The sequence below is a fragment of the Argentina silus genome, assembly GCF_951799395.1.
Source record: "Argentina silus genome assembly, chromosome: 8".
NCBI lineage: Eukaryota > Metazoa > Chordata > Actinopteri > Argentiniformes > Argentinidae > Argentina > Argentina silus.
Genome location: NC_139662.1, coordinates 9,730,617 through 9,743,286, shown reverse-complemented (window position 1 = coordinate 9,743,286; position 12,670 = coordinate 9,730,617). Strand labels below are relative to the sequence as shown.

At 45.2% G+C, this 12,670-nt stretch overlaps 1 protein-coding gene across 1 annotated transcript in view; it reads right to left on the bottom strand.

Annotated features, from left to right (window-relative positions):
* Positions 1-11,908, bottom strand: part of LOC310808920 (IQ motif and SEC7 domain-containing protein 1-like) — a gene marked incomplete at both ends in the record, with an annotated part of 64,360 nt that extends 52,452 nt beyond the window's left edge. The window contains 2 exon segments of the mRNA XM_083676019.1: positions 7,457-7,483; positions 11,403-11,908. Of these exon segments, the coding sequence (XP_083532145.1) occupies positions 7,457-7,483; positions 11,403-11,908 (533 nt within the window).
* Positions 11,909-12,670: the final 762 nt, after the last annotated feature.

Sequence of the window (12,670 nt, the reverse complement as noted above, 5' to 3'; positions counted from 1 at the left end):
TGTGTGCTGGGCAATGCCGTTTTCTGAAATAAAATAGACTCTTCCGTTTCCATCAAGTGGCGCCGACTGTTCTAAAGCTATACGAGTGACACGGTAACTGCAGTACAGTCCCACCCACCCTTCAACCACACAGTCACCCAGACAGCTACTGTACCCCACCATGCGTCGTGAAGCAGACGCCTCTGCAGCATGGTGGACTTCATTACCGACAAACATTTCAAAGTCAAGGAGTATACCAATCAACCACATGAACAATTTAAAGGTACTGTGACAGGTGCTAACCGTACAAAATGCACATGAAAGTATAAAAAGCATATTTAATGATACCTATAAGACAACAGTTCCCCTGTTCCTTTCAAATCTCATTTTAGTGCATCTAAAGGAGAGCATCACCTTCAGAGAGAACAGCCCGCTGACTAAAACTCCCCAAAGACTCTTTTTTTCTCCGGAGGGACACAGTACACACACACACACACGCACACGCACACGCACACGCACACGCACACGCACACGCACACACACACACACACACACACACACACACACACACACACACTATGCATTCTGCTGGATCTGAGGAAATGCCTCCACGCACGCACACGCACACGCACACGCACCCACCCACACACACCCCCACACACACAAACGCACAGCATTCTGCTAGATCTGAGGAAACACACCAATTAAAGAGCCCTCCAGATTACATTAACCCTCCTCTCAGGTTACATGACTTTGCACAACAGAATAACCATGTAGCAGTTTTTTTTCTGAGCATCTTTACATGAAACAAAATCACATTGCACAAAAACATTGTAAGAAATCAATATATACACACTTAGACAACAAAAGGGTTCTTTGCGTTTCCCTGTACCTTTTGAATGAACCCTTTTTGGTTCGAAGAGTCTACTGAACAGTAGAAACACTGAGACACCGCCAAATCACAGATTGCGAATATGTAGGCCTATTAATGTTCCATGTTCACAATGGAATTCACACCTTTGAAGGAGGGAGCCAGCAGGATTCCTCTGTGTCGACTCGTTCATTTGTCTGTTTACTATTTTATTTACAGTCTCAATGCTCAGTGATTCAAAGTCAAGGTCAAACTGCATTTTTTTGAAACACAAGACAGATGATTGGAGGGAAACAAACCACGAAACGGTTTAATTCAACAATGGATCACTTTTTTAAACGAATCCCAATGAATGGCTTGTTTGTGTATCGATATTCACACCTCAATGTTATTAATATAAGCCATACATACATTTCATAGACTATAATGCAGTGCTATAGCAGGTCTGTATGTGGGGACAGGTTAGTGCAGTCACTTTGTAAGATAAACCCATCTCGGTAACACTCTCTAAGACGCACACACGTAAGGCATTATAACTCAGAATAGGCATGTACGATGTCTTGTTCAACTGACAGAATCATTATGACATGATATAATACATTACAGATATGCGAAAGATATTGGACCTTTGGGTGACACTTAACCGAGAGCATACAGTTATACAGTAATGTGTTCGTAGCGTATTATATGACTTATATTACTACGTCATGTCATATAATACGCTACGAACACATTACTGTATAACTGTATGCTCTCGGTTAAGTGTCACCCAAAGGTCCAATATCTTTCGCATATCTGCCGCTTCCAGTGGGATTTCTATATTTTATATATAGCTCTGCGCTGCATTTTCAATGAATTTCACACCTCACTTACACACTCTGTCACAACATCTCTCTTTGTCTTTCTATCTTTCTTCCCTTCATCCTCACATCTCTTCTACTAATCAGCCATTATAATCACAGTCATCTGATCCCTCGTTCCCATGCTTATCTTTCTGCATTTCTCCCACCCCCATCTCTCTCTCTATCTCACTCTCTCTCTCTTTCTTCCTTTCCTCTCTCTATCTCTCTACCTCCCTCCCTGCCCCCCCCCCTCTCTTTCCATCTCTCTTTCTTTCCCTCTCTCGCCCCCCCCCCCCCCCCCCTCTCTCCCACTATCTCTCTCTCTTTCCATCTCGCCCACACTGTTCTTCATGTAAGCACTTGTGATAACTCACCGCGTTCCCACAGCAACCATTCTTCTTGTGGAGCACACAAGAGGGGCTTGTATGAGTATGCATGTCTATTTCGGTGTGTGTTGCCTTTCAGCCCGTTTTGCCAAGGGAGGAGAAGAGTGTTTGTTTCTGCCAAAACACACTGGGTTTGCCTGGTCATGACGACTAACCATGTTCAACAGAGAGCAAATATCAGTACAAAAGAGGTAGGAGCGTAAAAATGTCAACCATTATTACAAATACAACTATAAAGAAAAGGGAGACTATTTATTTTTTGCTTAATGAGACTAAAGAACTCCACTACCTGTCCAAACACACCAGATGTGCATGTGTATTTATACCCTTTTTGTATAAATGGAAAGATAATTCAGCACAGACGCATCTTTCCATTTGGCTTATCTGTACCTGACTGGTATTTGGCAGCCAGGTCCTGCTCCAGCTCTAAGCTTTCTGCTAATGAGTGTGTTTATTGGTACAGGGCCGGGGACACACAAACTGACAGTGCAGAACATTAGAGCGGAGGCTAATTCAGTGTCAAGAAAAAAAAAAAAAAAAAAGAGCGGAAAACCATGCCAAGCCCCTCCCCCCCATGCTCCACAACGCACAGTTTTTAGCCCAGTCAATCTGATCCCATTAAACGACCGATATTATTTTGTAGACGAGCCATCGTGATGCATCAGGAGAGTCGCCCAGGCAGGGAAAGTGTCAAAACATCTCATTGGTAGACTGTTAAATTCATTTCATCCGAAATTAATTTACCTCCCGATGAATCGAGTTTGCCCAGTCGTGTCGTATTACTGGTAGCTTTCTGCATTATGTCTGGCTGGCTGGAGAGCAAATGTTTGGACAAAAGTGACGCCTCTCGGACCAATCTGATAATCGCCACGTCATATGGGTTTGTGTCAACAGTGAGCATGCTCTTGGGAGTGTGAAATCAACCAGACTAGGCCACATTAATGACTAATGGGCCTCAATGGACAGACAAGCGCTTAGTCATCATTGATAACAGCACTGTAGATTGGCAAGTACTGTAGGTGTGTGTGCATGTGTGTGTGTGTGTGCGTGTGTGTGTGTGTGTGTGTGTGTGTGCGCGTGCGTGCGTGTGTGGTGTGTGGGGGGGGGGGGGGGGTAATTTCAGTCAACACTGCAGTTACTGGACAGTGACGAAACACAAGAACAATCTAAAAGACTGAATGGAAAAAAAGCCTACATAACCTACTGTAAATCTGAGGTGAATACTCCTTTAAAAAGTGGATTTACTTCTTTAAAAAAAAATAAGTGTGGGCTTTCATAATGATTCCTAGTTACACGGTCAATAAATATCGAGTAATAGTTAGGAGTTACAGGTACGGATATTTATTGACCATGTAACCTCGGGGGGAATTATTCAAAATGACACCAGCCAGTGAAATCACTGGAATGAGACAGCAAGAGTCTCTTCAGCTTTCTAACAGCAAGAAGGACATGCTGACATTATTGTTGTTAGGGGCAACGGTAGCAAATGAAGAAAGTTGTTGCCACAGTAACAGAGGCAATTGGTGTTCACATGTGGTGTTTTTAAATAGCCCTACCATACAGTTTCTTACAGTTGATTGAATGTTAATCTGTCTGTGTTCGCCATGCAACAGCTCACATCTGCCGCTTTTCCACACACCCTCTCATTCTCTCTGTAACATATACTTGCGCGTGCACACACACACACACACACACACTAGCACACACACACACACATGCACACACACACACATACACACTAGCATGCACACACACTAGCATGCACACACACACACACTAGCACACACACGCACACACACTAGCACACACACACACACATACACACTAGCACGCACACACACTAGCATGCACACACACACACACACACACACACACACACACACACACGCCAGTTCTACCGAAGGCCCAAGGGTTTCTCTCTGGCGGCCTAGTCTGCTCAGGGAGGTAATTTATCACAACACTATTCATATCACTGCTATCCCACTTTAGCCCTGCAGCAAAGGTAGGTACTGTATGAAAGTAGACATGACGCCAAGTGTAGGTCAGCTTATTCCCGTACCGGGACAGGTTCACGAACAACTCTCACAACCTCAAGACTGCGGTGCGAACACATTTCCACATCAATGCCTCCTCTCGTAGCATCTCTGTGACTACGGAAGCGGTCTAATGCCTCCCCTACAAACGCTATCAACTACAACTCGTACCTGGTTCGGGAGACGCGGCGTGCCGAAGCGCCGGGGGTCCTTTGGGTATCGTGAATACATTTTCCCGTTCGATTGCAGACAAACTAGCGAGTGCTCGTTTTTTTTTTTTCAACATTTTGTTTCATTGTAATGCAAGGAATGGAATGAAGAAAGGTATGATACCGTTCCTCGTTCCATTTCGTGCATTCCAACCGGCCTCTGATTTCTACCTCCGCCGGCCTCACCTGCTGGACAGTACGTGTACCCAGGGTAGTGGAGACAGGTCCCTCGTCCCTGCTCGGACAGTCTTGAGCAGAAAAGCTTAACACATCTAAAAAAAAAAAAACTCTTATACTTCACCTTCAGTGGAGTAGATCACTGCGACAGTTTATAATCAGAGTCATTTGTATTCATTCATCCTTTATTTATACAGGCAGGTCCTATTGAGATTAAAACCTCTCTTTTACAAGAGAGACCTGTGTTCAATACCCTCGAACACGCACCCAGGATGGTTAAGTGAGGTCCCACCTTTGACTGTACGTTCACACCGGTTGCGATTTTAGTTTGAAACATCGCTTGCGTAATCTCGGTGTTAGGCAATCCAGCAGCTAGCATTCTCTCCCCCGATTGGTCACCGCGAAAATTAGCATAAAATACAGCTGGTTCCTATTCTAATCACGTCGCCCAGCTGATGAATATTATCATGGACCAGAGTGACTGGAAGAGAAAAGTAAATAATACATAATAATAATCTGCCCAAGATTTACAGCATGCCACCTCATCTGTGAAACACGGTGCAGGGGGTGTTAGGTTTGAGCATGTGTAGCTGCCATTAGAACTTGCTAACTTGTCTTTATTGATGATTGGAACTGCTGACGGCAGCAGCAGAATGTATTCTGAAGTGCACAGAGCAGACAAACATCTTGTCTGCTCGAGTGCAAGCAAATGCCTCCAAATTCATTGGATGGCGCTACGTCATACAGTAACACACTGACAAAACTTACTGCCATAGCAACTAGGGAGTTTTTCAGGGCCAAAAAGTGGAAAGGTCTTGACTGGCCTAGTCAATCATCAGATTTAAAACCAAATGAACCTGCATTTCATTTCCTGATAAGATTTTAGGCAAAAAGACCTCAAAAACGACAACTGAAGATGGCTGCAGTCCAGGCCTGGCTGAGCCAGAGAAGAGAGCCGGCATCTGGTGGGGTCAACGGGTCACAGACTTCATACTAAACATGACCGCTTCATTTGAACATTTGACAAATACGTCCCGTTACAAATACCATCGTATAAAAGCTGAGAATCTCAACTTTAACCTCATAGCAATTCTTTCGATTTAAAATCCAAACGTTTGGTGTGGAGAGCCGAAAGAAGAAAAAAAATGCTTCCCTGTCCCATCACTTACGCACGGCACCGTGTACATTGAAAACGACTGATCTCTGTCTGCTTCTGACGTGGTTCTGGTGTGAATTGTACAGTGTCACGGCCCACCTGAGCTTATTCCCTAACGGCTACACGCTGCATGTGTTTGTGCGCTGAGCTGAACTCACGCTCGAGGCTAGCCAATGGCAATACAGTACATCTCTGAGCGAGCTAGCTTTATCGAGCATCAATAAAGTGGCTACGGGTGCAGTGGGGCTGAATCAGCCAGTCTGGGAAAGTATACAATTCTGTTTGAAGTCGCTTCTCGTACTCCGTTGCGTATGACACACAGATAGCTTTCGATTATGACTGTATCCATCACATCGTAGCTTTCATGAAAATACTGGTTTGGAACTGTAGCGTTGCTGTTCAGTGAAGTCATGGCTGGTAGAGTCTGGGTAGGAGAATGGGAGGAGGGGGAAATCTCTGGTGACCTGTCGTTCCTTGACACATGACCCCGTGGATTGCCACAGACGGCATCAGAAATCATCAGTAGACACGTTCGACGGCGTCACGACGACATGAAAGATGCAAAAGCTGCATTATCAAAGCCGCCTGCCACTATGAACTCTTGCGGCAGCTAGGGAGGCAGGTGCTGTGAAGTATTAGCTGTTACACAAGCGGTTTTCTGCAATTTACTTCAGCCGAGGTGTTACCATGACAACACACCATTTATCCCTCGTGACCCCCCCCCCGTCTCATTTTAATGTTATTGTCAAATATAAAGACGCCACAGAAAACGAACATCAGTGGCTAGCTCAGAAAACCTCAACATACAGGGGGGTTATCAGTTTGAAGCTTCAGAGATTCCCAAGGGGAATACTCACATTCCCAAGGGGAATACTCACATTCAGTGGCGTAGGTTTGTTGGTTGACATAGATCCTCATACGCCACTCATTGCTCAACCGCTGCCAATTGCTTCACTTAATAGGAACGAATGTTATCATCATTCTATCATAATTGATTAGAAGGACGCCGTGTCACCTAAACATCCACAACCGTCGTTATGGACCTATTAGTCCAAAGTAACCATTGAATACCTCAGAAATACATCAATATAATGTGCAAGTGAAATCAAACGTCATCTACTGGCCACAGATATGGACACAGCTACATTAGCGGATAGCTAAATGAGTAGAGCCTGCTCTACTGAGGGTCACCTTTGGCTATAATAGCAGCTTCACATCATTCCCAATGTAATAGCACTATGCAAGCACTAGCTACTGTAAGCCTGCTTTTGGACCAAGAATACTGAGAATATATATATATATATATATATATATATATATATATATATATATATATATATAGTACCAGTCAAAAGTTTGGACACAAACTTGCCAAGAGTGTGCACAGCTGTCATCAAAGCAAAAAGTGGCTACTTTGAAGAATCTAAAACCATATTCTGGTTTGTTTAACACTTTTTTGTTTACTACATAATTCCATATGTGTTCCTTCATAGTTTTGATGTCTTCAATATTAATCTACAATGTAGAAAAATAAAGAAAAACCATTGAATGAGAAGGTGTCCAAACTTTTGACTGGTACTGTGTGTGTGTATATATATATATATATATACACATATACATACTGTAATTTGCTTCACATGCAAACTGTTCTGTTGGTGGTATAGTAATCTGAGTGATCTCTCAGACTACCTATAATCTTGGGTAATTTTAAAGCTACTCCACATTTCAGGACAATTAAAGGGGAAGCGGCTTAAACAGTGTTTGAAAGCTCTAAAAGGGAAGGAGACAAGGAACCTTACAGACCTGTCTTTGTTGGAGTCTCCATCGGACCTATGAACCAATAAAGACAGACAGGTACACACAGACAGACAGATAGACAGACAGACAGGCAGATAGACAGACAGACAGACAGACAGATAGACACAGACAGACAGACAGACAGAGACAGAGAGACAGTGTTAGTAACTGTAACAATTACACAATACAATACAAATACAATGATATACAGTAATACATATATAATACATACATAATACACATCCATAGGTATGATGAAGACAATACATATATCCCTAAAGTGCACCTACAGTATATTCAGTCCTGTCGTGGAGTGGAAATAAGTATCCATTGATTTTTCAGCGATTCGTATGCATGTACTGTATACAACAAATAGATTTGACAGCCTCAGCTTGATTAGCGCGTTCTGTATCTAGGACAGGGGATGATGATTACGCTTGCTATCAATCAACAGGAGAGATGAAATTGAGATGACATTTCTATCCATGTCTCCTAATTCATGTCACATTTGATTCCTGCCATCACTAATACAGCAGGCATACAGCAGTCTTGTTGATTAGATCGTATGCATAGCGGTGCAATTACACTCACTGGTAAGCCCATCTGCTGTAGAACTCGGAGACATCTCTCTGTGTGTTTCCGATTCTCTATCTTAAGAACCGATGGAATGTCAGATTAAACGTTCATTCCGACGTTTAGGTCAGGTTAGCTTTGTACAAGCAGGCTGTCTCAAAAACACGTTTTAAAAAGGGACACTTCACCATTTTTAACCATACAGTATATTAATTATTTCCGGTACCACTGGTTTGGTATATCAGGTAAAGTAAAATAATAATTGTGAAGTGTCCCTTCGTGGTGATCTTATTTATACCTGTGTTATAATCATTTGTAACGACAAAGCAATGAGCGGTGTTTCGCTGTTACGCAGGTGGAACGAACTCGCTTCCTTACTTGTGTAAAGTTTCGGGTCGCGTGATAACAGTCGGTACAGCGTTTACAGCCCGGGTCTAGATCACCAACTGCCAAACATAAGTCACGATAACAAAACTTTACACAGTAAAGTTCACTTTTCCGGGACCAAGCGCAGAACTAGGACAAGCTCCAGTTGGAGCGATCCCAGCGCGAGACGCAGTAACAGGCTAGTGTGCCTCTGCTGCTGTTGCTGCCGCTGCTGCTGCTGCTGCAGTGGAAGGAATATAGGCTAGTTTAGCTTTGTCTATTTACAGTACTGTAGGCGCCGTTAGGAACGCTGCCTGACCCATACATACAGGGCATGTTCATAGGCTCTCATTGGACGGTGCCTACAACGACACCATCACCTGACGAAGGTCTAGAGTGATAAAAGGTCGCTGCTAAAATAGGAGGGAGGAAGAAAAGATAGAGAAGAGAAAGAAGAAATGAAGAGAGAGGGAGAGGAGAGAGAGAGAGAAATGGAGAGAGAGAGGAGAGAAAGAGAGAGACAGAGAGAGAGAGAGAGATACATGTGAAAGGTTGAAAATGACCCCGTGACTCAAAGATGGAGGAACACAGAGACACACCATCTGCTCTGCACAGAGGGGGGGATGAGGAAAGAGACAGGGAACAAGACGACCACGGAGGAAGAGTTCAAAGAAAAAAAAAAGGAAAAAAAAACCTTAGGAAGAGCTACGAACATATAGGGAAATCATAAATAATGATGTTTTACAAAAGGGAAAAAATCATAAAATCTAATTTGTTTATTGGTGATAGATTGTGCTACATACTGTTTGTTCGGTGACTGACACTTCCTGACTGAAATTGTCTAGTAACAAGCCACTGATTGGCAATGCTAATAACACTAATACCATGACACCAGCTGCTCCGTGATTTAGGACTCTTCCATGGGCATTCCTCAGTGGAATTGCGGCCCGTCACCCCGCCTCGTTACCATCCACGGTTCCGGCGGAGGCCGTGGATGGTAACGAGGCCTCCACTGTTCCATTAGCAGTATTGTATATACTGTGTAGTATGTGGTACAGTTGACAGCTGGCCTGACCACAGTAAACGGCACAGAGCTGGCACACACCGTGATGACCTGCTGTTAACATGGTGGAGGAATGGTTGAGCCGCCATTCCTAACGTAACGGTTCCTTTTCATCTGTCTGAAAAACTGCTGAGAAAATACAAATACTGTGTATATAAGAACATACAATGACTGAGAATATTGTGTATTTGCTGGGTCACAGACAGTATTCCACAACACGAGGCTACCGTACAGTCATTGTTAGCCAGAGAGCTAGCTAGCCTGCCTGCCTGCCTGCCTGCCTGCCTGCCTGCCTGCCTGCCTGCCTGCCTGCCTGCCTGCCTGCCTGCCTAGGCTGCTGTACAGATACTGTTCACACCATGCCATATTTGCAGCCCTGTTATCATCATTGATTCATCATTGATTGAATCAATTGATTCATCATCATCATCACAGATGCTACGTTAAGGTTGTGGGTTCGATTCCCGCTGGGACCATGTATACCGGCCAAAAAATCTTTAGGCACTGGCAGATATTCTATATGTAGATGTTGACTCCATTAACATGGCCAGTGCAGACAGAGCAGACCCCCTCCACACAGCAGCACCTAGCCAGAGCCAGCCAGGGACCAGATCACTGTTCTTCTGCACGTTATATGACATGCAAGATAAGGAGGTCTCCCGCGAGACAAGGAGAAAAGCCCTCCGTTTATATGAGCAAAGAGCAGCCATTAGCAGAGACTGTCATCTCCTATTGGTGGACTAACGTAGATGAGGAGGGGAGTGTGTTTCACTTGCGGGGCCTCTCTCTCTCTCTCTCTTTCTCTTTTTTTTTTTTCAGTTTTTTTTTTTCCCCTGTCTTCTCTCTCTCTCTCTCTCTCTCTCCCTCTCTCTCTCTCCCTCTCTCTCCCTCTCTCTCTCTCTCTCCCTCTCTCTCTCTCATCTTCATGTCACTTCCCCACATAGATCTTACTCTCTGCATCCACTGCATATTAATTCCATCTCTCCTACACAATGAAAATAATCACCATCCCTCCCTCCCTCCCTCTCACCCTCCCTCCCACCCGCACTCCCTCCCTCACCCTCAGCCTACAGCACTAATGTACAGTATATCAATAACTTCCACTAACAGTAATGGCCACAGACTTGTGTTGACAAAGACAGGCAAACGGCATTCGTTAGCATTCGTTAGCATTCGTTAGCATTCGTTAACCTCACTAAGTCCACTTTGCCTGATGAGAAATCTGACAGGCAAACACAGAAAACTATGTCTATTTAAAAACGAAGGGCCCTCAGCGGATAGCCAGTGTCTGTGTCAGACAACGAAACGCTAGAACATCCTTGCACAATGGGATTCATTCCAGTCTTAGGCTTGTTTTCTCCATATCATCGTCATCATCATCGTCATCACCATCATCATCATCATCATCATCACCATGTTCCCTATATGTCAGCCTGTCTCGAGCGGAAGGTTGTGGCCCAGTGTGCTGATGGGTGAAGGCAGAGCTGCTGAGTCAAGTTCACCTCATCACACTCTCCCAGGGTAGCCAATAGAACAGGAGATCAGGGATGAGGAGATCTGGACACAGGTGAGCCCCCAGCTGTTACATAATAACCATCATGCATTGCATTCTCACTGGAGCGAAGCATGAGCACTCTGAGAACTGCTCCACAGGAAGGAGATAGTGTATGAAATATACATATTATATGAAATAACCTCTGCGGTTTGAGTCGTGTAGTAGTGTGGAATGGATAGAAGTAGCCTAGTCTGAGGCCTGAGGCCTTGCGTTAGCTCCCCCGAGCTAATACCTAAGCTTTAGCTCAGCCGGCCAATACAGTTTTCTGGCAACCTGGATTTGAACCTGGTCGGTCACACAAGCACCATGTCAACGTTTCTTTGCTGTGGACTCACCTGGATCAATGGGAACAAAGAAATGAAAACAGTCAATTGGAGCCCAAAAGGCACACTTACTGTCTCTGCAGTGTGGTAGTGGTGTTACTGGTGTTGGCACTGTGGAGGCGGTCCAGCCTCTCCTTCTCCTTCTCCACAAAGTTGCCCCCTCCAGAGAGCCCTCGGATCGGCTTTGTCTGGGTCCGGTGGTCCCTGGTGGGCACCGGGGGTGGGGGCGGCGGAGGGGCAGGGGCCGGGGCCGGGGCGGGTATGACCGTGCTGTTGTAGGAATGGGACTGGTGGCACTGGTGGGACTGGGTGGAGGAGTGGACCGGTATGGAGGGGGGTGGTGGTTGGCTTTTGGCTGGGGGGCAGGGGGGTGGTGGAGGAGGTGGGCAAGGCTTCTGCCGGTCCAGACGCAGGTCTTTGTTCTCCTGGCTGAGGCGGTCCAGTTGGACCTCCAGCTCCTCGATGCGACGTCTCTGGGTGTCCAGGAGCTTCTGCTGGCTCTCGATGATGTTGTTGAGCTCCAGGAGGTACTCCACGGCCCGGTTAGGGCTCTCAGGGCTGCCCTGGCTAGCCTCCATACTCACTACACAGTTCCTTCAAGAGACTGTAGCTAAGGACCAGTCCTGAGTTCTTTGTGCCCTCCCCCCCACCAACAGTAAGTGGGGGGGAGAGGGGGGCGGCTTTATAGGGGGCTGTTAAAGGATCAAGACTATGTGTATCCCTGTTTTCCTCTGCCAAACAGGCTGGATGGCGCCTCTGACATCCAGATCGTTGAATCAACTGTTCTTGATGGGCTAACAACCCATGTTATAAAATCATTGGCAAATGTCCAAAAAGCAACGTTGTTTCTTGAAACTGTCTGTCGATAAACAACTCAGTCACATCCACAGCTTCTGGTCCAGTTGAAGGAAGAGTTGACCTTTGACACCGGAGATAAAGAAATGAGGCCCTGTGCACTGAGAGAGGACATCTTCATTTCTACATAGGTGCTATATAGGTTCTATATAGGTTCCATACAGTTCACAGAACAAGTCCCAGGGTAGCTGTGTCGATGGGAGAAGAGTAGGAGGTCCCATCCCATTCATATTTTCCCAGCTCCCATAGAACACTTAGACCATGTGGTCATCTTCACACCAAGCATCAACTCAAAAGCGAAAAACAAGCATGAAAGCGGTTTCTCTACCACACGTGTGAGATTCATGAGCACCCGTAGATCACTCAAAATGCAATTTGATCACAGTCCTGTCTCACCAAGAGCAAAAGTGGTGAGTCATGCCTTGGGAAAAAAAAAAAGAAGAGTTCCAAGAGCATTCCTCTCTCTGGTGTCACCCGTTGCAAGA